General features: G+C 39.9%; 2 protein-coding genes across 5 annotated transcripts in view; one reads left to right on the forward strand and one right to left on the reverse strand.

The window, feature by feature from the left end:
* The window catches only part of pex1 (peroxisomal biogenesis factor 1), an 88,663-nt gene extending 81,319 nt beyond the window's left edge, over nt 1-7,344 (reverse strand). For all 4 annotated transcript variants that reach the window (XM_078538913.1, XM_078538914.1, XM_078538912.1 and 1 more), the window contains exon 1: nt 7,048-7,344. In XM_078538913.1, coding sequence (XP_078395039.1) covers nt 7,048-7,152 — 105 coding nt within the window. In that variant the 5' untranslated portion in view covers nt 7,153-7,344. The remainder of the gene's footprint in view (nt 1-7,047) is intronic.
* An 80-nt stretch (nt 7,345-7,424) lies between these two features.
* On the forward strand, nt 7,425-23,500 carry rbm48 (RNA binding motif protein 48). The gene is made up of 5 exons (XM_078538925.1): nt 7,425-7,594; nt 14,878-15,068; nt 16,248-16,393; nt 19,665-20,269; nt 21,556-23,500. The coding sequence occupies exons 1-5, from the start codon at nt 7,493-7,495 to the stop codon at nt 21,625-21,627; spliced, it is 1,116 nt and encodes a 371-aa protein (XP_078395051.1). The 5' UTR covers nt 7,425-7,492; the 3' UTR covers nt 21,628-23,500.
* The last annotated feature ends 119 nt before the right edge of the window (nt 23,501-23,619 follow it).

Genomic DNA, 23,619 nt, shown 5'->3' on the forward strand with positions numbered 1-23,619 from the left:
CTTGGTTACACATGCACTTCTAGCAGCAAGATATAATCCTGAAAGTGCCGAGGGACTAGGATATTAACCCACCCAATAACCAGAGATAGTGTAAGACAGAGATCATCCCAGCTTTTGCAGTAGTAATGATGGAAAAACTGTCAGCATTAGTCATTTTTAGTCCACTGAAACTGAGAGCAACTTTGGGAGTCCACACACACACGCAGAATTACAAGGAAATCCAGAAGTTGCTGTCTGTGATTCTATGCTTCTCCAGTCAGTCTGTTGTTGAAAGTTCCTCCACCCCCAGAGTGCAATCCTTAAGCAGTGAATTGATGAATGCTGACACGTCCATGCTGTTAGCCTCTCTATAAAAACCCTTGAAAAGCGTTACACATTGTTGAATGAGGTGTAATGGGATTTTTAAACAGTGCAATCAGGTTTAGAATAGCAGCTAAATACACTTACTGAAAAGCTAATTTTATATTTTTGGAATGTCAAATTTCTCCATTATAATATTTTAAAAATCTAATATTTTTTTAAGATTATATTATTAGAATAAGATACAGATTAAAATATTATTTATTTTACTATCTGAATATTTACTTTAAAAGTGATAATAATAACTGCTTTTAACTTCCCGGTATGGTGTTTGTAGGAATGCTTCAATCTGATTGGCTGTGTACACTACTTGCTGACATCACTGACGTTGGGGATATGGAGATCCCTTCGACTTGGTGCCAGATTTAAAATGCTATTATGAAAGGGGAAATCCATACCAGAGATCTCTAAACCATTTTAAGCAGTTTTTTTCAAAGTCAGCAGCAAGTGCGGTTGTTTTATCGCTGACTGCAAGATCCAGCTCAAAGACCATAAAGATAAATACAACTACAACTCATATTTCCATTCTATCTTTAATGTAGAAAAATTGTTTTGTAAATACTTACAAAACAAAATTGTTATTAAAATGGAGACCTAGGTGAAATTTATACGGTAGTTCTCCCAACCTTCTGTCATAATTTCAGCACCATTTCTCTGGAGTTTCCACTGATGTATTATGGTGGGAGACTGGAAGAACCTCAGCACAAAATCAGGCATTAGTGTCAATTACTGCTCTCAAGATTTGTTTTAAAAAAACATTCCAATCAATAACCCCACCTTGTGGACAATTCTGAAAGTGTATGTCTAGATTTAAATAATTCTAGCAGTAAAGTTTACTTCTTGACATTGGTCAAAAACTAAGTCACCAAAATAACAGAGTAAAGTGGATGGATTATCTTTAAAAGTAATTTTTGTTTGCTTTTGTTTTACAATATTCTTCAAACATCTAATTCAGCTGAATTTGGCTCTGAATATACTTAAGAGTTAGGGCAAAAAGCTAATTTTTCAAAATTTGGAGGAAATTGCATTTGCCAGTGGCCTGCTCTTAAAAGGCAAGATTGTGTGATTATGCAATAACGTTCTTTCATAAATGTTTAAACAACATATCGCTGGATCTTTTCAAACTTGGATCCTTGTACCTCAGTTGCTCAGTGAGGGCATCGCAAGAGGCTGACAGATCAGGAAATGCTGCACTTGTTAACTTATATAAGTATTCATTCTATAACTGTATAGCGACAGTCAAACATTTTCTGCAAAGCTAGCACCATTTTCTCACATTAGCGGTCATAGTCATTTGGAAGTTAGGACAAGAATTCCCCACACAGAATAATTAAAGGAAAGCAAGTGTACATCAGTGGTTTTTAATGTGGCAGTTATGTAGCCAGCTAACACTAGTGTGTTGGGTTTTCATGTTCCATTAAGTCAATATGACCAATATAACATTGCTTTAATCTCATTGACCAGTTACTGATTCACCAATTTTTTCAGTAGACCAAGATCACCTGAATTTCATAATATTCCAGTTTTGGCCTAGCTGCAATAGAATTTTAAATTTTAAATGTGAAAAGGCAGTTTAGTACTTTTCCACTACCCTTTGTGTAAAGAAATGCTTCCTGACATCACCTGTGAATAACCTAGTTCTAATTTTGAGGTTATGCCTCTTTTTCAGTGAGCCTCACCCCCCAGCCTGTTCCTCATAGCCCCACAAATTTTCTTCTTTCAGGTGTTTATCCAATCCCCTATTGAAGCCATAATTGAATTTGCCTCCAGCACACTCTCAGGCAGTGAATTCCAGACTCTAACCACTTGTTGCATGAAAGCATTTTTATTCATGTTGCCTCTGGCTCTTTTGCCAATTACCTTAAATTGGTGTCCTTTGGTTCTCAACCCTTCTACCAATGGACACTGCTTCTATCTACATTGTCTATACCCTCATATGCCTTTATCAAGACTCCTCTTTTCCAAGAACTCAAGCTTCTCCAATCTTCCATGTAACTCAAGTCCCTCTTCTCTGAAACCATTGATTTTTTTCTGCAATCTCTCTAAAGCCTTCCTGAATTGTGAACTTTAGAACTGTACCTCTCCTCATTCTTCCTACCAAAATATCAGCCCATAACTTCTGAATTTCTGGAAGCCGTAAATGGGGGGTACCGCAAAGATGCGCTGCGGAACCCTCCCCACCGCAGGAAGTCCCCAGGTAAGGTTTGCCTGGCAATTACCTCAGGGGCGCAATGTCCTACACATTTCTCACCTGGCTTGAGTCGGAAGGTCGGGCAAGAAAAGATCACCTGGATTTCGAGGTAAGAAACTAGAAGCGGAGTGGCAATCTGGCTCTGATTGCCACTCCGTGGAAGTTCTGACCCATCATTTCACACTTGCAACAGTAAATTTCATCCGCCATGCATGTCCACCATTGCACCAATCTATGTCCTCTTGAAGCCTATCACTATTCTCCTCACAGTTCAAAATACTTTCTAATTTTGTCATCTGCAAATTTTGAAATTCTACACCCAAGTGTGGGTCATTAATATAGATCAAGAAAAGCAGTGGTCTTAGTACTGGCCCCTGGAGTATCCCAATGTATACCTTCCTCCAGCCCGAAAAACAACCGTTCACCACTGCTCTGTATCCTGTCACTCAGCCAACTTTGTATCCATGTTGCCACTGTCCCTTTTATTCCACGGGCTTCAACTTTGCTGGTACATCCATTATGTGGCACTTTGTCAAACACCTTTTAGAAATCCATAAAAACATCAACTGCATTATCAACAACCCTCTTGTTAACTTATCAAAAAATGTTATCAAATTAATTAAACATGATTCGCCTTCAACAAACCATCCCTGGATTTCCTTAATTAATTCACATTATCCAAGTGATTGTTAATTTTGTCCCAGATTATCGTTTCTAATTGCTTTTCTACCAACGAGGTTAAACTGACCTCCTTTAAGTTGCTGGGTTTATACTTACATCCTTTTTTGAACAAGGACATCTGGAATACTGAGGGACAGTATGACGCAACTTCAAACTGACCTGAGAGCCACTGCAGAGCTATCCAACTCTAAGGCCTGAATTTTTAGGTCGGCAGGCGGGCACGATCAGTGAGCCCAGGATCGGCCGGGGAACGGACCACTGACTGCGATCGACCCCCCGAGCACAATTTCACGCTGGCTGGCCAATTAATGGCCAGCCAGCGTGAAGCATGCACTGAGTAGCTCAGCACTGCCAGGGTGGGGGTGGGAGAAGGGCAGGCACTGACATCGACGTGGGCACGGGCCAGCGCTGAGAGAGAGCTCCCTGAAGGCAGAGAGTTGCCTCAGGGAGCTGAAGTCCTGAAAGATCAAAAATAAAGGTTTCAAAAGCTGAAAGAAAGTGTCCATGCATCATAATAAATCACCTGAAAATTTAGCTACAGAAAACGCTGTCCACAGAACTTTATTTATATTTTATTTCATTACAGAAACCTTATCCCACCCGTGGATGAGGTTTGATGAAAAATGTAAAGGCTGCCTGGCCAATTCGCCCATCCGCCAACCATAAGGTTGGACGGGCAATGAAAAATTGAAGACAACTGCGCTGCTAATGGGTTTAATTTCCCTCTTAATTGTCGGCAGGTGCGCGCAGAAGTCAGAAGTGCACCCGTTGACCGAAATATTGCGTGAACGCAGCATGACGTCAGGACATTCGCCCGATGCCATCTCACACGATTTCACACTGGATCAGGTCGGGCGCGCACCTGCCCAATCAGCGTAAAATTCTGCCCCAAGAATGGATGGCACGCCTGAAACACCACCATACTAACTCAACATTATAGAGAAGTCAGTCTAGGTTACAAGTTCAAGTTCTGGTTTTGGGCTCAAATCTTGTATCCTGGTCAACATTTATCTCTCTAACAACATCACTAAAACAGATGATCTTGTCATTAACACTTTGCCGTCTGTAAGGCCTTGCAGTGCACAATTCTTCCCATCACAATTCCAACATTACAACAGTGACTACACTTCAAAGTACCTCAATGTTTGTAGGGGGTTTTGGGACATCCTAAGGTGATGAAAGGCACTATATGATTGCAAGTTATCTTTCTTTAAGACAAATTGTTAATAAACAACTATTACAATGTATTGGCATTTTTACCAATAAAAAGGTACTTTTCCATGATTTCCTCTGCAATAAATGCTGATTCATCATTTATATACAACCAATCCAAAGTTATCTACTGGACTTTTTCTATAAATTCAGACATTAACAAAGGAGGATTTAATGATTACAACTGAAACAGTATAAGTTTAAATGGTAATCTATCATTAACCAGGATAAAACATTGGAATATATATTATGAAGTTCCAGCAACAAAGCTGGAAATCATTAAGTATGTGTATCTCCACACATATTCATAATCCTACAGGAAAGTTTACTACATTGCCGTGATGATGAGGCGCCAACATTTCCAAGTTACTGAAAAAGGAACTACATTCAGGAAAGTTTATGTGCATGCACAGATACTTGTTCACAAGTATACAAATTAGATTCAGATAGCTACTTATTTTTTACAAAAGTTTAAAAGTAACTTTTTAAATGCAGCTCTGATTCAACTGGAGTCATACTATACCAGGCGAAAACCAAGTGATGAGACATTACACCTCCAGCTGGTCTCAAACCTCTTGCCTCAGGATGTACTTATGCTGCCATTTTTTAAATACTGCAAACAGTATAACATTGAACAAGGGATCAGATTTGATTCCAGACACAACCTTGCATCATTGAGCTTGAGATGGAAACATAGTGAGGATATGGTAGTGATTATGTCACTGAATTAGAGTCATGATCTAAAACTAGAGAAGAACATAAGTTCAAATCTCACCATGGCAGTTTGTAAATTTAATTTTTTTCTACATAATAAATAGGAGCCTGTTGTGCCATTCAATAGATTATGGATGATCTGATTCTGACTCACCTCTATGAAAAGGATGAACAATCTATGGCTAACTAAAGTTAAGGATCGTACATAATTGAAAGAAATGTAGCAAAATGCTGCGAAGATTAGTGATAGCCCAGATGATTCGGAAAATTTTAGAAACCAGCAAAGGATGATTTTTTTTTAAATAAAGGGGGAGAAATTAGAATTATTTCATTATGAGTAACAGGAGTAGGACTATTGGCCCATTGAGCCTGTTCTGCCATTTGACAAGATCATGGCTAATCTGATTGTGGCCATAACTCAATTTTCTTGCTTGTCCCCCAAAACCCTTTAACACCCTTACCAATCAAAATTCTGTCTAACTCAGCTCCTCCTCATTTCCATCTTAAATGGGAGATCCCTTATTTTTAAACTGCACCCCTTGGCTCTAGATTCTGTTACAATTATGAGGTTTATAAGCTGATTATTTTTAGGACAGTACCTTAAATTTAGGATAAATGAAGGAGGTGTGGGGGGGGGGGGGGGTCAAGTGACCTGTTCTGAATTCTGCCCGACAGTAAGCCTGGGTGCTTAATTGTCAGAGATCAAAGGAAGGCTTAGATTGCTTTACTGAGAACGTGCACAGTATTTATGCTTGAAGACAATGGCAGCAGTCTCTGAGTTTACAATGAGTCGACAATGAGTCTCGTAAAGTCCCAGGAAGGTGTTGTTGGTATTGGGCTGTAAACAGTTGTGTTGTAGATTGTCCATTTACTTCTAGGATAAAAGGGAGTTGAGATCAAGGATAGCTAATTAGCATTTCTACCAGGATGCAAGGTTAATGTGTTGCACATTGCCATTGGGAAGCCATTTTGAGATTAGATTACAGGCTTCCCTACAAATCAATAACTATCACACAAAGGCAACAGAGGTTCTATGTGGTCAGCAGAGAGGAAAGGATGCTTGGCTTTGCGAGCTACCACAGCCAGATGCAAGAGGGAGATGGTCTCCAGTCAAAGAAATGCATCCTGCAGTCATCTAAGGTTTCCAGGAGATTAATCCTGACATGGCCAGCAGGTAGAATCATCAGGACAGACTTTACTGCTGGAGCTGGATTTAAGGAACTTTCCAAAAACATAAGAAAGCACCCGGAGACAGTCACTTGAGTTACGACTCGACAAAAATCAGGATACCAGAACACATTGCAAGCTGGGAGCAACTGTGGACTGTTTATTAAAAGGGCTGTAATTCTGTGGAGAGTACGATGGGTTATAAACATAAAAGTGGACTGTTACTCCCTGTAGTTTAAAGGAGAAGCTGCATACAAAAATAAAATGTTTAGTCAATAGTGCTTTTAGCCATCTGTTACAGTAAATTTTGAGTCCCGTGGAGTATGGGAATTGCGCATTGGAAGTTCAATCTTCCCCGGCAATTCCCAAGGAGGCCTGCATAATGGGACTTCTGAGGGATCCCGTAGCACCTCTTAAGTCGTATGTCCGGTCTTCAACAATCCAGAGACGGGAAGGATCTGGGCTAATGTAAATATCCAACCATTTCACTAATGTCCTTTTCAGGGAACGAAATCTGCCGTCTTTACCCAGTGTGGCCTATATGTGGCTCTAACCCCACAACAACGTGGTTGACTATTAGCTCAGCTGACCTCTTAAATGGCCCAGGAAGTGGCCACTACCCACGGACCCATCACCACCACTATTTCAGGGCAACCAGGTGTAAAGTAAGACAGTCGGGAGAAAGAGTAGAGAGAGAAGCTGCCATTGGCGGCGGCCATCACCTCCTCCAGGTGAAGTTGCGACGCTCGCTGCGATGCCAGGTGCAGGAAGCAGTCCTTGGTGTTGCTGAGCCTGAGCTGCACACACACGGCCCCGACCCCCAGCATTCCGTCCGCCGGCCCGGCCTCCCAATCGCACACCGGCCCCACGCTGGCCAACGGTTCCGCGAGCAGAGCCTCGCGCCGCCCCCTCGCTTATTCCGTTAGCCGCAGGATAGATTCGAATTCAACCTGCATTCCTGAAGTCAGGCATCCGCCAACTTCGAGACCACTCACTGATGGCAACCAAACCCTTTGATTGACATCTAACCGGCTTATCACTTCCCGAGGAGGGGAATAGGGCGCCCAATAGACGCTCAAGGAAGGCGGGGCTTCTCCAAAGGGCTGTGGAGTTGCGAGTCATCGAGTGGTCGGTGTTTGATTGCGGTCGCCTGCTTTCCGGTTGAAGATGGCTGCCCAAGCTCCGGAGTTGTTGAAACACCATCAACAGGAAAATGTCTGTTTTACACGGCCCAAGTACCGAGAGGGTCGAAGGCTGAGGGCTGTTAAAGTAAGTATTGCCTGAGTATTTGGTGCTTGGTACAGTCTATGAGTGGGACGAGCAATTGGCCCCAGTTTTTCAGTACAAAAACAGAATTACCTGGAAAAACTCAGCAGGTCTGGCAGCATCGGTGGAGAAGAAAAGAGTTGACGTTTCGAGTCCTCACGACCCTTCAACAGAACTGAGTAATATTAGGAGAGCGGTGTAATATAAGCTGGTTTAAGGTGGGGGTAGGATTCATGACTCGAAACGTCAACTCTTTTCTTCTCCGCCGATGCTGCCAGACCTGCTGAGTTTTTCCAGGTAATTCTGTTTTTGTTTTGGATTTCCAGCATCCGCAGTAGTTTTTTGTTTTTATCCCAGTTTTTCAGTAACAGCTTCACGCTCAGCGTAGAAAAAACTGTTGCGTCTCTGATTGAATTCAATATAACTTGTATAATGGTAGTTACAACATGGCTGCCAGGGCCCCTGGAAACATCTTGTGGAAAGTTGCGAATATTTTAGTTTTTCTTGGATCATCGCTGGAGATTATTTATCGTTTTCATCTCAAGAGATTGAGCCTGTTCCAAATCTCCTCTTTGTGTTGGAAAATGCTTCTTAATTTCACTATTAAATGGCTAAGTTTGAATGGTAACATTTACTTTGTACTGGATTCCCCACAAAAGGAAATTGTTTCTCCGTCTTTTCTCAATCTGATCCCTTCATCTTTGCAAATCCCTTCGATCACCTTATAAACGTAAGAGAGTATAATCCCGGTCTCAATTTAACCCTCTAAACTCTGGAATAGTTTTGATCCTTCACCAGAGATTCATTGTCCTGGGCTGAAGTACAATTACTCAAGCAATCCGCTTGATCAGTACCCCATCCACCAACTTAGAAGGACAAAGGCTGCAGATGCAGAGGAACACCACCACCTGCAACTTTCCCTACAAATCAAACACCATTCTGACTTGGAACTATATTGCCATTCTTTCACTGTTGCTGGGTCAAAATCCTGGAACTCCATTCCTGACACCACTGTGGGTGGTACCTACACCACATGGACTGCAATGGTTTAAGAAGGCAACTTGCCACCAACTTCTTAAGGGCAAATAGGGATGGATAACCAAAGTTGGCCTAACCAGCAATGCTCTCATACCACAAAAGAAGAAGAAAAAATTGCTGTTGCTATGGGATCTGACGGTGACTTCCAGCTTCATTTTTTTTCTGCAGTACAACTGATTCTGCATACCTATATCTTAATTTCCCTTGGTAATACCATCATCAGTACGTCATCTAACACACTATCCATCAAGTAGCTTCTGGACTTAATTCTCCCAACACACACCTCTGAACTTGGATATGCCAGGTTCGCCCTACCTACTTTAACTTTATCCCATCCCAGGACCCCTGGCTTTAAATGTTGATTCCCTCCTGTTGTCTTCTTGCTACCAGGATATCTCTATCCAAATAATACCTGCATAAATGGGCCTATTTGCTGATGCCAAAACTAGATGGGCATCTGAGTTGTGAGGAGGATGCAAAGAGACTTCAGGGGGATTTAGACTGGCTAAGCAAGTGGACAAGAACATTGCAGATGGAATATAATGTGAAAAAATGGTAGGAAAAACAGAAATGCAGTGTATTTCTTGAATGGTGAGAGATTGGGAAGTGTTGATGTCCAAAAGGATCTGGGTATCCTTGATCATAAGTCAATGAAAGCTAACATGCAGGTGCAGCAAGCAGTTAGGAAGGTAAATGGTATGTTGGCCTTTATTACAAGAGGATTTGAGTACAGGAGTAAAGTTGTCTTGCTGCAGTTGGATAGAGCCTTGGTGAGACCGTACCTGGAGTATTACGAACAGTTTGGTCTCCCTACCATAGAGGGAGTTCAATGAAGGTTCACCAGACTAATTCCAGACCTCAACAGGTAGATGCAGAAAGGATGTTTCCCCTGTCTGGGGGCGGGTCTAGAACAAGGGACATAGTCTCAGAATAGGAGATCATTTAGGAATGAAATGAGCAGGAATTTCTTCACTGAGGGTGGTGATTCTTCGAATTCTCTACCCAGAGGGCTGTGGAGGCCAGTCGTTGAGTATATTTAAGTTGGAGATTGATAGATTTCTAGATATTAAAGATATCAACAGATATGGGGATGTGGAAAATTGGCATTGAGGTAGAAGTTGAATGACGGAGCAGGCTCGGGCCAAATGGCCTACTTGCTCCTGTTTCTTATGTAACTTGAGTTTTCCCTGTGTCTCTGTCTTATGTGTTTTTTTGGCTGCTGCCGGAGACCTGAGCCCATCAGTTCTATTTCTACTGTTTACTCTGTCACTTTTTGCTTTTCTCTTTACCCTGTCTAGACCCCTTGACCCTGTAGTCATGCATCATTTCTTTTCTCTTCCTTCAGGTACTCTGCTTTCCCAAATCCCTAACCCAAACCTTCAGTACTCCTTGAACTTCCTACCCTTGGAGGCTTAACTCCTGCTGAGGTAAGTCTGCAACTTCCATCTGTGCCTCTCTTGGCATCCTCTGACGGACAGAGGGGCCCTTGTCGCCAACTCTTTACAAAAGCAACCTCCAATTGTCCTACTCTCTCGCTGACCTTTCTTCCCAGCAAACCTGCTGGGAGCTGTTTTCCAAACACTTCCCTGTCCAACCTGCCCCTCCCAGAGCTGACTCTGTGGATTCTGCCAGTTGGTTAGCTACAACACCCCTCTTCCCCTAGGATGTCCATTCACTTGTGAACACAAATTTATCATTTATGAACTCATTGTGGATGATTGCACCAACATCATGGCCTGAATGGAAACTTAACTGAAGTGTTGATGAAGCCTTCCCATCTGGTTATAACCGCCACTTTTCTTTGTCCATACTGCTGCAATGATGGTATCACTAAATCACACATTGGTCTGTACCCCTACTCTTTTGGCAATTGTTTTGTCTTGAGCATTCTCGCCTCTCATTTAAAATTTCACTCACTAACCGCCCAACCAAGTACTATGTCAGTTTTTTGACCAAGATAGTTTCACTGCTTTCCTGTCTTCACAGGATTTTAACGGCACAGAAGGAGGCTATTCAGCCCATTGTGTCTGCACCGGCTTTCCAAATTATGATTTAGTGCCGTTGCCTTGCCTTTTCCCTGTACCCATGCACATTGTTTCTATTCAAATAATAATTTAATGCCCTCTTGAATGCCTCGATTGAACCTGCCTCCACCATATTTCCGGGCAGTGCATTCCAGACCCGAACCACTCGTTGTGTGAAAAAGTTTTTCTCACGTCACATTCACTTCTTTTGCAAATTACTTTAAATCTGTGCCCTCTCGTTCTTGATCCTTTTACGAGCAGGAACATTTTCTCCCTATCTACTCTGTCCAACCCCCCTCATGATTTTGAATATCTCTATCAAATCTCCTCTTAGCCCCAACCTCTCCAGTCTATCCTCATAACTGAAGTTTCTCATTCCTGGAACCATTCTTGTAAACCTCTTCTGGTCTCTCCAATGTGTTCACATCCTTCCTATAATGTGGCACCCAGAGTTGTACACAGTATTCCAGCTGAGGTCTAACGAGTGTCTTATATAAATTCAGCATAACCTCCCTGCTCTTGTACCCTGTGCCCCTATTAATAAAGTCCAGATAAAATATGCTTTATTAACTGCTCTCTCCACCTGTCCTGCCACCTTCAATGATCTATGCACATATACACCCAAGTCTTTCTGCTCCTGCACCCCCTTCAAAATTTCACCCCTTATTTTGTATTGTCTGTCCATGTTCTTCCTACCAAAATGCATCACCTTACACTTTTCTACATTGAACTTCATCTGCCACCTATCTGCCCACTCCACCAACTTGTCAATGTCCTCTTGAAGTTCCACACCATCTTCCTCGCAGTTCACAACACTCTCAAGCTTCGCATCATCTGCAAACTTTGAAATTGTCCCCTACACACCAAGATCTAGATCTTAATATATATCAGGAAAAGCAAGGGTCCCAATACCGACCCCTGTGGAACTCCACTACAAATCTTCCTCCAGCCCGAAAAATATCCATTGACCATTACTCTCTGCTTTCTATTTTTCAGCCAATTTTGTATCCGCGTTGCTACTGTCCCTTTTATTCCATGAGCAATAACTTTTCTCACAAGTGTGGCACTGTGTCAAATGCCTTTTGAAAGTTCATGTACACCACATCAACAGCATTCCCCTCATTGACCTTTTCTGTTACCTCTTCAAATAACTCCAAGTTAGTTAAACGCGATTTTCCCTTTAGAAATCCATGCTGGCTCTTCCTTATAAACCCATATTTTTCCATGTGACTACTAATTCTATCGCAAATAATTGTTTCTAGAATCTTGCCCACCACTGAACTTAAGCTGATTGTTCTGTAATTACTAGGCTTATCCTTACAACCTTTTTTGAACAAGGGCATAATGTTTGCAATTCTCCAGTCCTCTGGCACCACCCCCTGAGTCTGGGGAAGACTGAAAGATTATGGCCAGCACCCCTGCAATTTCTACTCTCACTTCCTTCAATATCCTTGGATGCATCTCATGTGGTACCGGTGCCTTGTCAACTTTAAGCACTGACAGTCTATTCAACACTCCCTCCTTGTCAATTTTGAACCCTTCTAGTGACAATTTCCTCTCCTCTCACCGTGGCCTGGGTAGCATCTACCTCCTTGGTAAAGACAGATGCAATTTAATACCTCAGCCACGGCCCCTTCGTCAATGTGTAAATTCCCTTTTCGGTCCCTAATCAGCCCTACTCTTTCTTTTACCACCTTTTACTATTTATATGTCTAGAAAACTTAGGGATTCTCCTTCATGTTAGCTGCCAGTCTTTTCTTATAACCCCCCTTCACTTCTCAAATATGCTTTTTCACCTCCCTCTGACCCTTCTGTATTCCTCTTGGTTCTCAATTGTATTTTCTACCTGACACCTATCATAAGCACACTTTTTCTCCTTTATCTTAATTTCAATCTCCTTTTTCATCCAGGGAGCTCTGGATTTGTCTGCCTTACCTTTCCCTTTCAATAGAATATACCTTGACTGTGCCCAAACCAATTCTTTTTTGAAGGTAGCCCATTGTTCAGCTGCAGTTTTCCCTGCCAATCTTCCATCCCAGTCTATCTGTCCCAGCTCCGTTCTTGCCCCATCAAAGTCGGCTCTTGTCTAGTTAATTTTTCTTACTCTGGATTGCCTATCATCCTTTTCTATCATCATCCTAAAACGTACAATACCATGATCACTTGTCTCCTAAATGTTCCCCCACTGACACTTGATCTACTTGGCCTACCTCATTTCCAAGAACCAGGTCCAACAATGCATCTTTTCTTGTTGGATTGGACACATACTGCTGTAGGGAATTCTCCTGAACACAATCTAGGAACTTTTGTCTCTCTCCACCCTTGACACTACCACTGTCCCAGTCTACGTTCGAGCAATTAAAGTCCCCCATTGTAACTACTCTGATATGCCTGCATCTCTCTGCAATTTCCCCTGAAGATTTGTTCTTCTATGTCCTTCTCACTATTTGGCAGTCTATAAACTACACCGAGCAATGTAATTGCACCCTTTTTGTTCCTTAGCTCTAGCCAAATTGATTCTGTCCTTGAATCCTCTGGGACATCCTATTTCTCCAGCACTGCAATGCTCTCCCTAACCAATACTGCCACCCCTCCTCCATTCCTTCCTTTCCTATCTTTTCTGAACACCTTGTACCTGGGAATATTTAACACCCAGTTCTGCCCTTCCTTGAGCCAGATCTCTGTTATCACCACAACATCATATTTCCACGTGGCAATCTGTGCCTGTAACTCCCCAATCCTATTTACTGTACTCGGCGCATTCACATACATGCATAGTAACCCTGATTTAGATTTTGTTACTTTCTCCCTTGCCCTGACTTTACCTATTAACTTACTATTCTCAATACTAGTGCTTTCTGTCCCTCACAGTACTTTGTGCACCCTGGTATTCCTCGCTCATAGTTTCTTGTCTCTGAATCAAGTGACAACTGACAACTTACCCTTGCTGATTTCAACCTCCATCTCGTCATGCTCTCTTTCCCCTGAGTTCACTGCCCTCCGAGGCTCCCTTAATCTCTCCATTTAAAGTTCCCAGCCCTCTCTGAGCTCATTTTGATCTTCAGTCCTAATCCCACTAAATTGTTGATTGTCCAACTTCCCTTCTGGCTTTTCTGTTAGCTAACATTGTTAAAGTTCTCCCTCCTCAGGTACTATCACCCCTCCTTTGAATCTGCCATTATCATCCCTCTACTCAAAAGAACAACCTTGGCATCTCTGTCCATGCAATCTACCAAGCCATCTTCAATCTTCCTTTCTTCTCAATTCCTTGAATGTGCTGTTGCCTCCCAAATCTGTGCTCATCTTTCCTGCTCCTCCATGTTTGAATCCCCCCCCAAATCAGACCTTGCCAAAAGTACTGAAATGGCTCTTATCAAAGTCATAAGTGACTGTGACAAAGAAAAACTTTCTCTCCTAATCCTTCCCAACCTATCTGCAGCCTTTGACATGGCTGATCACACCATCTTCCTCAAATGCCAGAAGTTGCTTTGTTTTCCCCTCTGACAACAGTAAGTGCAAACAGCCTCACTATTGTTAAGTACAGCAAAATCTGGGCCATAATCAAAAATAGCACTCAGTGCAGTGTAAAAATACTGTCAGAGATGCTGACTTTCAGATGAGACTTTCAATCAAATCTGCCCTTTCAGTTAGTTGTAAAAGATATAGTGGCAGTATTCGAAGAAGAGCAGAGGCGTTCTGGTGGCCATCAACCAACGTCACCAGAACAGATTATTTTTTTATTTATCTTAGTGCTGTTTGTGGGGCCTTGCTGTACACAAGTTGACTGCTCTACAGTACACAGTTGCTATACTTCATAAGTATTTTTCTAATTGTGAACCACTTTGGGCTGTCCTGTGGTTGTGAAAAGTACTTTATGAATAAAGGTTCATTCTTCTTTGCAAATTTATTACTTGGTTGTGCTCATTCCAGGTGGAGCATGCTGAGCATTGTACAACAAGATCAATTCAATACCTAAAGCAAAAATGTAATGTATTTGGAGTGTAATATTGACTTTCACAGGATAATGTAAGAATACTGGTTAAACACATTAATGTTAAACGTTATTTATCAGATATTAAAGAAAAACTCCTGGAAGTATAAATAGTGTTGGCTTCTGTTCTGTTGTCTGACCATGTTATCAGTCTAAAGCAATGCAATAACATTAGCAATTATTAGGTCAGCAGCTTTATGTTTCCCTCACAATAATGTTTCACAATGATCTAGGTGTACACTATAAATCTGGAATCAAGACACCTGCTAATACAAGGAGTGCCAGCTGTGGGAGTCATGAAGGAGCTGATTGAACTCTTTGCTTTATATGGAACCATTGAAGAGTATTCTGTGTTGCATGAGTACCCAGCTGAGGAGTTCACAGAAGTTTATCATATCAAATACCAAAGATTACAGAATGCGAGGTAATGAACTAGGATCATTTATTGGTGTGAAAACAATTAAGCATGTTGTTATTTTGTTTTGTACCTTAATCACAGTTAAATTATTTTTGTTATGAACTTACTTCATTAGGAGACAAGCCAAAGTAACAAATTATCAGTTTTATTTTTATTTAAGTGTCTGAGTCATTCAAAGTGTATTTAGGAATACTGTACAAAATGCTTTTCCATTCAAGGCAGTAAATTGGACACTGGGTGGTGTGCAACCTTAGTCTGTGGTTCAGTCTTGGGTATAGCCTAAAATTTCATGTTTGAAAATCTTACAGGTAAAAGATATGCTGTCGGTAGTAGTGTGTATCAAATTTACTTCATTTTAAATGAAATATAGCTAGTTTTCATTATGACGAATGTAGCATCTCCCAGGTACAAGCAAAATCCATTTGCCAAATAATTTAGAGTTACTACTTTTTTCTCTGCTACTTTGTACAATTAATGTACAAGATTGATAAAATTCAATTTCAAATCTCTGGTAATTTTAACCATATCTTTAGTCCAACTGGGAATCTTGCAACAAGATAGGGAGGCAATGGCGTAGTGGTATTGTCGCTGTAATCTAGAAACCCAGTGTAATGCTCTGGGGTTCAAATCCTGTCACGGCAGATGGTGGAATTTGAATTCAGTAAAAATCTGGAATTAAAAGATGACCATGAAACCATTGTGGGTTGTTGTAAAAACCCATCTGGCTCACTAATGTCCTTTAGGGATCTGCCGTCCTTACCTGGTCTGGCAATGTGGTTGAGTCTTAAATGCCCTCTGAACAGGGGCAATTAGGGATGGGCAATAAATGTTGGCCCAGCCAGCGACGCCCACACACCCCATAAATGAATTTTAAAAATGAAAATTGTGCAAGTGTGCAATTGTATTTTGTATTGTATTTTGACTCTTAAAACACTTCTTTTAAGACACTTAAAATTCTATATTTTTAGTTGTTCTTGGCTATTTAAAAATATTTTGTTTTTGTAAAAATGTTACTGGATAATAAATAATCTGGAAAGAGGAATAGATAAATGTGTGTTTTCTTGAAAATACAATTTCATATAATCATTTCTGTATTTTATTTTTGTATAAACAAAGTTCACTTTCAGAAAGTATACTCTAATGCTTAAGAACAGTATTTAACTATATGTTTAAACCATTTCTCAGAATAGCAAAACGCAAACAGGATGAGCGAAGTTTCTTTGGTAGCTTGCTTCATGTGTGTTATGCCCCAGAGTTCGAAACAGTGGAGGATACCAGAGAAAAATTAAAAGAGAGGAGAAAGTACATAATGAGAGCAACAAGTAACAAAGGTTTGTTCACAGAATTCTTTTTCATTTATGTAACTTCCCTTTTGTCATCTTACAACAAAGCCAAAAAGTAGTTTATTTATTTCTTAACATGAAAATGTAGTTAGTCTTTTCAATTTATAAAGAACACATTAATCTTTCCATTGCAAAGCATTAAAGTTTGCATGCTTCAGACATTCTGAATACAATTATAGGTATTCCAGTGCTAAAAATAAAAAGTTGTTATATCTATTGTTTGCAATATTTGAAAGTGTCATATGCAAGTGTAACGCTCGGCTCAAGTACTATATTCATGAAGTGATAACAACTGAAGAGTTAGCAGTGAAAATTAACATTTTTTGTTGATTTCCAAGACCAGCTGTTGTTCTACAAACTTCCTTCAACAACAGCAAGTAATGTGTAAATGAATTCAATGTTTCTTTTCACAGCACTTGCAATTGTGCCATCTAAGAGAGCACCCTAGCAGCAGAGTAATACACTATGGCATGTTTTATGGTCTAATACATTTTCTGACTTATCAAGAGCAATTCAGGAGATCAGAAGTGCAGAGATGTTCTTTTTGGAGCAGATGGGCAGATGCACTTGGCCACATCTAGATAGGGTAGAGCAGTTTTTTCCAATCCTCTGAACTCACAAAATTTAAAATACTGTAACCAACAGAGAAAAGTTTATGTGCATAAATGTAAAGCCATTTACGTACCATGCAAGCTTGATGCTGAAATTGGATGCATCAAAGCCATCCTGCAGGATAATGGTTACCCTAATCAGATCAATGCTTGCTGTATATTGCGCAAACTCATGAATGGGCCTAAGGCCGCCACATTCAGTCTTGAAAAGTGCTCACTCTACCTCAGATTACCCTGGAAGAGTAAGATGTCTCAAAAATTTGAGGTGAAGCCAATCGTTTCACGCTGTTATTATGCAGTAGCAGCACAAGTAGTATTCTCCACTAACAGGATGCTGCTGTCAAATCAAAAAGATGTTCTGCCTATTACAAATGAGTAATGTTGTATATGAATTTCAGTGCCGGTATGATGCCAGGTATGTAGGCCGTACGTCCCAAGGAATCTTATCAAGCAGCACGTCCTTTCGGATGCTTGCAACAGGCAAAGTACAGACTGTACCCAACTAGCCAGTGCTTGCAAAACTCAGCAGTGTCCAACGTTAGATGTGATTCCGTGATTGGACAACACTTGCCAAACAATCCAGATTGTGCCAAGAATTACACAGAAAACCAATTTATTATCAGTCGGGCTCGCAATGTAATTCATTTACGCATACTAGAGCCACATATATTCACACACAGGTCCCGGTCCTTTGCAGACTGAAGGAGCATGTCCACGCATTGCATCTTTTCCAACTAAATAATAGCTTGTGAGACAGCCGTTCCCTGGTCAAGGCATTGCCATGAGATGAACCAATCAGAGTTGACCTGCCTGTTTTGAATTTGAACAAAAAGTTTAGCAGTTGAGTGTTCCCTGGTGCATTCTCCATGGCAATGCCTCTAACAATCAGAGTTTGCTTGCCAATCAACCAGCACCCCCTTCTCTTGCAGTATAAATTGTTTCTCCCTTTACTAAAATATTGTGATGAATGCAAGATGAAAAGGTTTGACAGCGTGCCTCTTTTTTTCAGCAACATGCATTAAATGTATTTTAGTGTTTAGTATAATAGGCTCATTTGCTTTGGGTTAAATTGTAAACTTGAAATTATTTTTAACATTTTGTAAAATGTTAGATTTCTGTTCTGATAAAATGTCATCCATAACCAGCGTACTTGGAAATGTAAACCAGTGAGGAGGATGGTTACAGGCTTCAGGAGGACACATGGCTGATACAGCAGATGATATTTAACTCCAGAGCGGAGTGATTCATTTTAGTTGGAAGAATGAGATGCAATATAAACTAAATGGTACAATTTTAAAGGATGCAGGATAAAAGAGACATGGTGATATGTGTATGCAAGTCTTTTAAGGTGGGAGGACAAGTTGAGAAGGCTGTTAAAAAGACATACAAAATCCTTGGTTTTATAAATAGAAATGGAGTAAAAAAGCAAGAAAGCCTGGCTAAATCTTTATAGAACACTGGTTAGGCCACAGCTGGGTTATTGTGGCCAATTCTGGGCATTACACTTTAGGAAGAATGTCAAGACCTTGGGGTGCAAAGATGATTTATTGGAATGGTACTTAGGATAAAAGACATTACAGGAGCAACTGCATTCTTCTCCTTAGAGCAGAGAAGTTTAAGGAGATTTGATAGATCTGCAAAATCATGAAGGGTTTTGACAAGAGTAAATAAGGAGGAACTGCTTCCAGTGGCAGGAAGTTTGGTAATCAGAGTAAACAGATTTAAGGTAACTGGCCATAAAACTTGAGGTGACTTGAAGGAAAAAAAATATTCAATGAGTTGTGATCTGAAATGCACTGCCTGAAAGGTCGTGGAAGCAGTTTCATTAATAACTTTCAAAGAGAAAAGAATAAATACTTGAATGGGAAAATCTATCAGCAATCGGTAGTGGGACTAATTGTGTACTTCTTATATGTGATAGGCTGAATGGCTGCCTTCTCTATTATATCATTCTATGATTCTGATTATGAGTAACACTATTTTAATCCACGAAATTAACAAATAGAGTGCATTAAATTAGCTGTAAGAAAAGGGAAGAATTTGCATTCATGCACCACCTCAATGTCTCAATGCACTTCACAGCCAATGAAGTGCTTTTGAACGATAGACATTGGCTGCTTAGTTTCAAATATTACAACAATTTGCACACAAGATCCCATAAATAGCAATGAGAGAACGATCAGATAGTGTCTTATAGTGATGTGGTTGGGATAAATATTGGCCAGGATGTTGGGTAGAACTCTTCAAAAGAATGCCACAGGAACTTTTACATCCACTTGAGAGGGCTGAAGGGCCTTGGCTTAACATCTCTCCCCTGTATTGCACTCCAGCTTTGGTTTAGATTCTGTACTCCAATCCTGGAATAAGGCTCAAATCTACCAGTTACCAACTGTTAAAGAGTGCTACCAGCTGAGCCTTAAAATCCTTAATCTAATGAGAATAGTGAACCTATGGTGTGTCAGTTTATGTTGAAGTACAACAGTGACAATTTTTACCATAATATCTTGTGTTGTGATATGCTACTATTTCACAATGAAGCTTGTCATCCATGTTGCATATACAGTATGATTGTACATATCTGAGGAAACTTATTAGCCAACTTAAAACAAGTATTTATTTATCATACTTTTTCACATTTGTCCTTTTAGATATAGACCTGTACAAGGCAGAAAAGAAAGTTGGAAATCCAGTCACATTACCAAATATCACAAGGGAAGCATTTTCTGAAAAATATGAGCATTGTGAAAGTTTGGAACCCAACCAGCAGGAGTGGAATACAGGTTCCATGTATGGTTACCCAATGTTATTGCCTCCACCACAACCAAACAATCAAGTATCTTCATCCATATCAAGGGTCAGACAAGAACATTCTCAAATATCTTCATCACATGGAATAATGCCGAAAGACATTCCTCTTTATACAGAAAACTCATCATGTTTTGAATCTGAATTACCTTGTTTTCACAACCAGCATTTGGACAAATCTTGTGATTCTAAGGGGTCTCGGACTTCAGAAAGAGAAAGCCGGGTCCCTAATGTTAGGACTTGTGTCTCCAGATTTGTTCCCAGGATGGCTCAACTGCAGGACAGGAAGAAAATAAATCAACAAATGAACATTAATATATTTGATGGATTCGATACTGATAGTACTACTGTGGTATTAGGACCAAAACTTCCAGAAATGCCAAAGGTGGACATGGGGGATAATTCCTTAAATGTCTCTGCTACTTTGATCAGAAATAAACTTACAGAGGTATGCTTTATACAATGTTAAGCCTATGGTAAAATATTGGGAACAAGATAGCAAAATGTGATGAGAACAATGACGTGGAATCTCCTCCTTGGGCGTAGCCTGAAAGTTAGGGACTCAAAAATGCACCCATTCTCACATTGATATTGCCATTGCTGATTTGCACTCAAATTTCCTGCAAATCTAAATAGAACATACCTTAACATAAAATGGACGTAAAGCAACATACACAATCGGGTCACAAGGAAAAGGCCGAACTCGCATGGTATCTTTCCTCTTTGAGTTGGAACTTTAACGTTTATACTTACTCAACCATCATTCATACACATTAGACACAGCATGTTTAAGAACCTTCAATCAGGGTAGCTTGTAAATTTCAGAATGACTTGAAGTAATGCCATAAAAATCTATTCAGGAAACATAGAGCTGGTTTCTGTGAGGATTTTTTTTTAAAGCTGCTCAATAAAAGGCAGTAAAACGTCAGAAGAATTACCCTTGCTTCCTCTTGTGCCTGAAACTTTAACTGCAATTTGGAGAGCCACTGAGCAAGAGCAATTGTGGAAATGCACTTATGAAGCTATAACTTCTAGAGCAGGGCCATTACTGTAGCCAAAGATGTATTTGGGCAGAGGGATCAATAATCAATTGTAAAAAATCAAAGAGATTTGGGTGTATTGCACTTAGGAACGTAACATATCCAAATCTCCATACTTGATTTGTCTGCACCCAGATTGCTCATGCATACACACACACACACAAAATTTCAGGCTTATTTGCACAGATTGGGGGGTAATCATCAACATGGACTTATTGGGATGAATGGCCTTTTCCATGTTGTAAATACCATGTACTCCTGTATTTTAAGAACTAAATGAAGATCTTACAGTGCTTTATTTTTACATAGCAAAAGAGGTTTGAAAATTGGTTTAACTGTGGTTTTCCCATGTGACAAGTTCTCCCCTTTTTCCAGGAAAGCAAGCACCAAGTGGCACATGGGCATTTCCATCCAGGCAGAGAGAGAGAGGAGGCTAGTGTTCTGAAATAGTGTTCAGGAGTTGTTGCTCCATAATGGTTAGTTTACGAATGGAGTAGGCAGAGATCTGGAAACAAACTACTTGCTTGTTTTTTTTTAAAGCAAGAGCCTGATTGGTGAACCTGAAAAGCACATTTAAAAAGAATAATTAAGATATATTGGCGCTCTGAGTATTTTGTTTAAAACTAACATGTTGGGAAAAAAATTGATGAGAGTTTACCATTTAAAAGATATTTTTTCTTGTTGCTTTCACAAGGTGTTGTCCGTTTCTACAACAGAAGCTGAAGTATCTCAAATAAAACCACCAAAGCAACGTCGAAGAATCTAAAGTTGAACTCCCTGAAAGATGAAAAAAAGAATGGTCTTGCTATCATAATGTCTTGTCACATCTCAAACATCTCACATACAATGTATCACTTTGAACAGAAGTCGCTCTTGCTATGTAGGCAAAGACACCAGCCTATTTTATGCAGAAGGTGACTGACTCCACAAAGACCACAGGTGAATTGAGATGAACAATAACAACTTTTAAGTTAGGAGAGGAAGGTTGCCCACAGATATCGACAGAGCTTCCACTTTTCAAACAGCACTATATGATCTTTAATGTCTGCTAGAACAGGCAGAAGCAGCTTCAATGCAGTGCCTCATCAGAAGTATCATATCTTCACCAACACAGCAATCCTTCAATAATGCCCTGGAATGTCAGCTTAGATAATATATTCAAGTTCCGACACTCTACCAATTGATGTCATGAGGCCAGACTTAGAAAATTAGAGTGTATGCAATAAAAGGAGTTTAACATAAGTTCAGAATGGTGAACATAATGAAGAACAAAGAAAAACATATAAATAGAGAGAGAACCAAAGGCACAAAATGCATGTAAGGTGCAAAAAGAGAGTGAGATGGTGGGTAACAACATGAAAAAAAAATAGAATCGTGCACCAATACAAAAGCAAGAAAATGTCTGCAGTTATACAGTGTGAAAGACATACAAGAGGAAGAGGTTGCTTTCTTGAAGATAGGCACATTTTCATTTCCGCATAGAAGCCAGTGTCACTGGAGATAGCTGCATTTTAAAACAACCAAAACAGTGAATCTTTTTTATTTTTTGCCCCGAAACTGCTAATGAGTTTAGAAATGTATACACCATTTTTTTTTGTTGCTAATTGTGTGATTTTCCCATAACCTTCTAAAATAGAGATGGGTCAATGAAATGGATCATTTGCTGATGGGAGAGAGGAACTGGTTTAATGGATTGAAAAAATGTGTATACATTTATTATTTGTTCTTAGGATATGGATGATGTTGGTAAGGTGGCATTTACTGTCCATCCATAGTTGCTAGTTGCCATGCATATGTGGTGGTGAGCCTTCTTGAATGGCTGCAATCCTGTGGTGATAGTGATTTATAATAGGGAATTGTAGAATATCAACTTGGTGCCAGTGAAGGAATTAGGATATGTGCCCAGCTGGGGATGGTGGAGAGCTTAGAACTGATAGTGTTTAATGAATTTGCTGTATTTATTCATGGTGGTAGAGTTCACAGAGAGGTTTTTTAATGAAATATTAGAATACACAATTGTAAATGTACTAGTGGATCTCCAATGACTTTGCTTATATTATTCACATTCTGTTGTGCCTGTATCATTCTCATGTAGCTGATAGTGAATCTGTTGCGATTATGTGTTTTTTTGATTTTTTTTTGTGCACCTGTCTGTTTTTCTTTATGCATTCTTTAAGGTGGGGAGAGATATGTATCAAACATTCAGGGTAATAATGGAAAGTAACAGGATAGAGAACCTATTGTAGCAGTCTGTGTTCCTACAGTAACTTTGCTTTTGCACTCTATCTTATGTAGAGGTACTGATTTGCAGGCCATGTGCTTTTATTCCCATTTTTTTACTGAAAGTTATTAGCATTTCCTGTGTAGAGATTAAGCAGCAACTAATGTTGCATTGCTAGCTGAAATACACTGAATTCTAGATACTGATTTTCATAGGCACTCAATAAGAAATGAAATTTCTGTGCCAACCTGTACTCCAAACCCAAATGACCACTAAATTTCTGTCATTCAGTCTAATGTAATTGTGTGACTTGTGCATATGATTATTTATATTAATGTATTAATGCTTGGTCACTAGAAAAATATACACTGAAAATTGCCTTTAATTGAATAATAAAAAATCAATGTTAAAATAGAAATTATTTTTGGACTTGTTTTCCTTTTAGGTAGACTCTATTACAACCAGTTCAATAGATCAATTTAGCAGTACTATTTTAAAATATGATGCTGCCACTCTAAAATATTGCATACATTTCTT

Source organism: Cetorhinus maximus, chromosome 3, assembly GCF_964194155.1.
Source record: "Cetorhinus maximus chromosome 3, sCetMax3.hap1.1, whole genome shotgun sequence".
NCBI classification, from domain to species: Eukaryota; Metazoa; Chordata; class Chondrichthyes; order Lamniformes; family Cetorhinidae; genus Cetorhinus; species Cetorhinus maximus.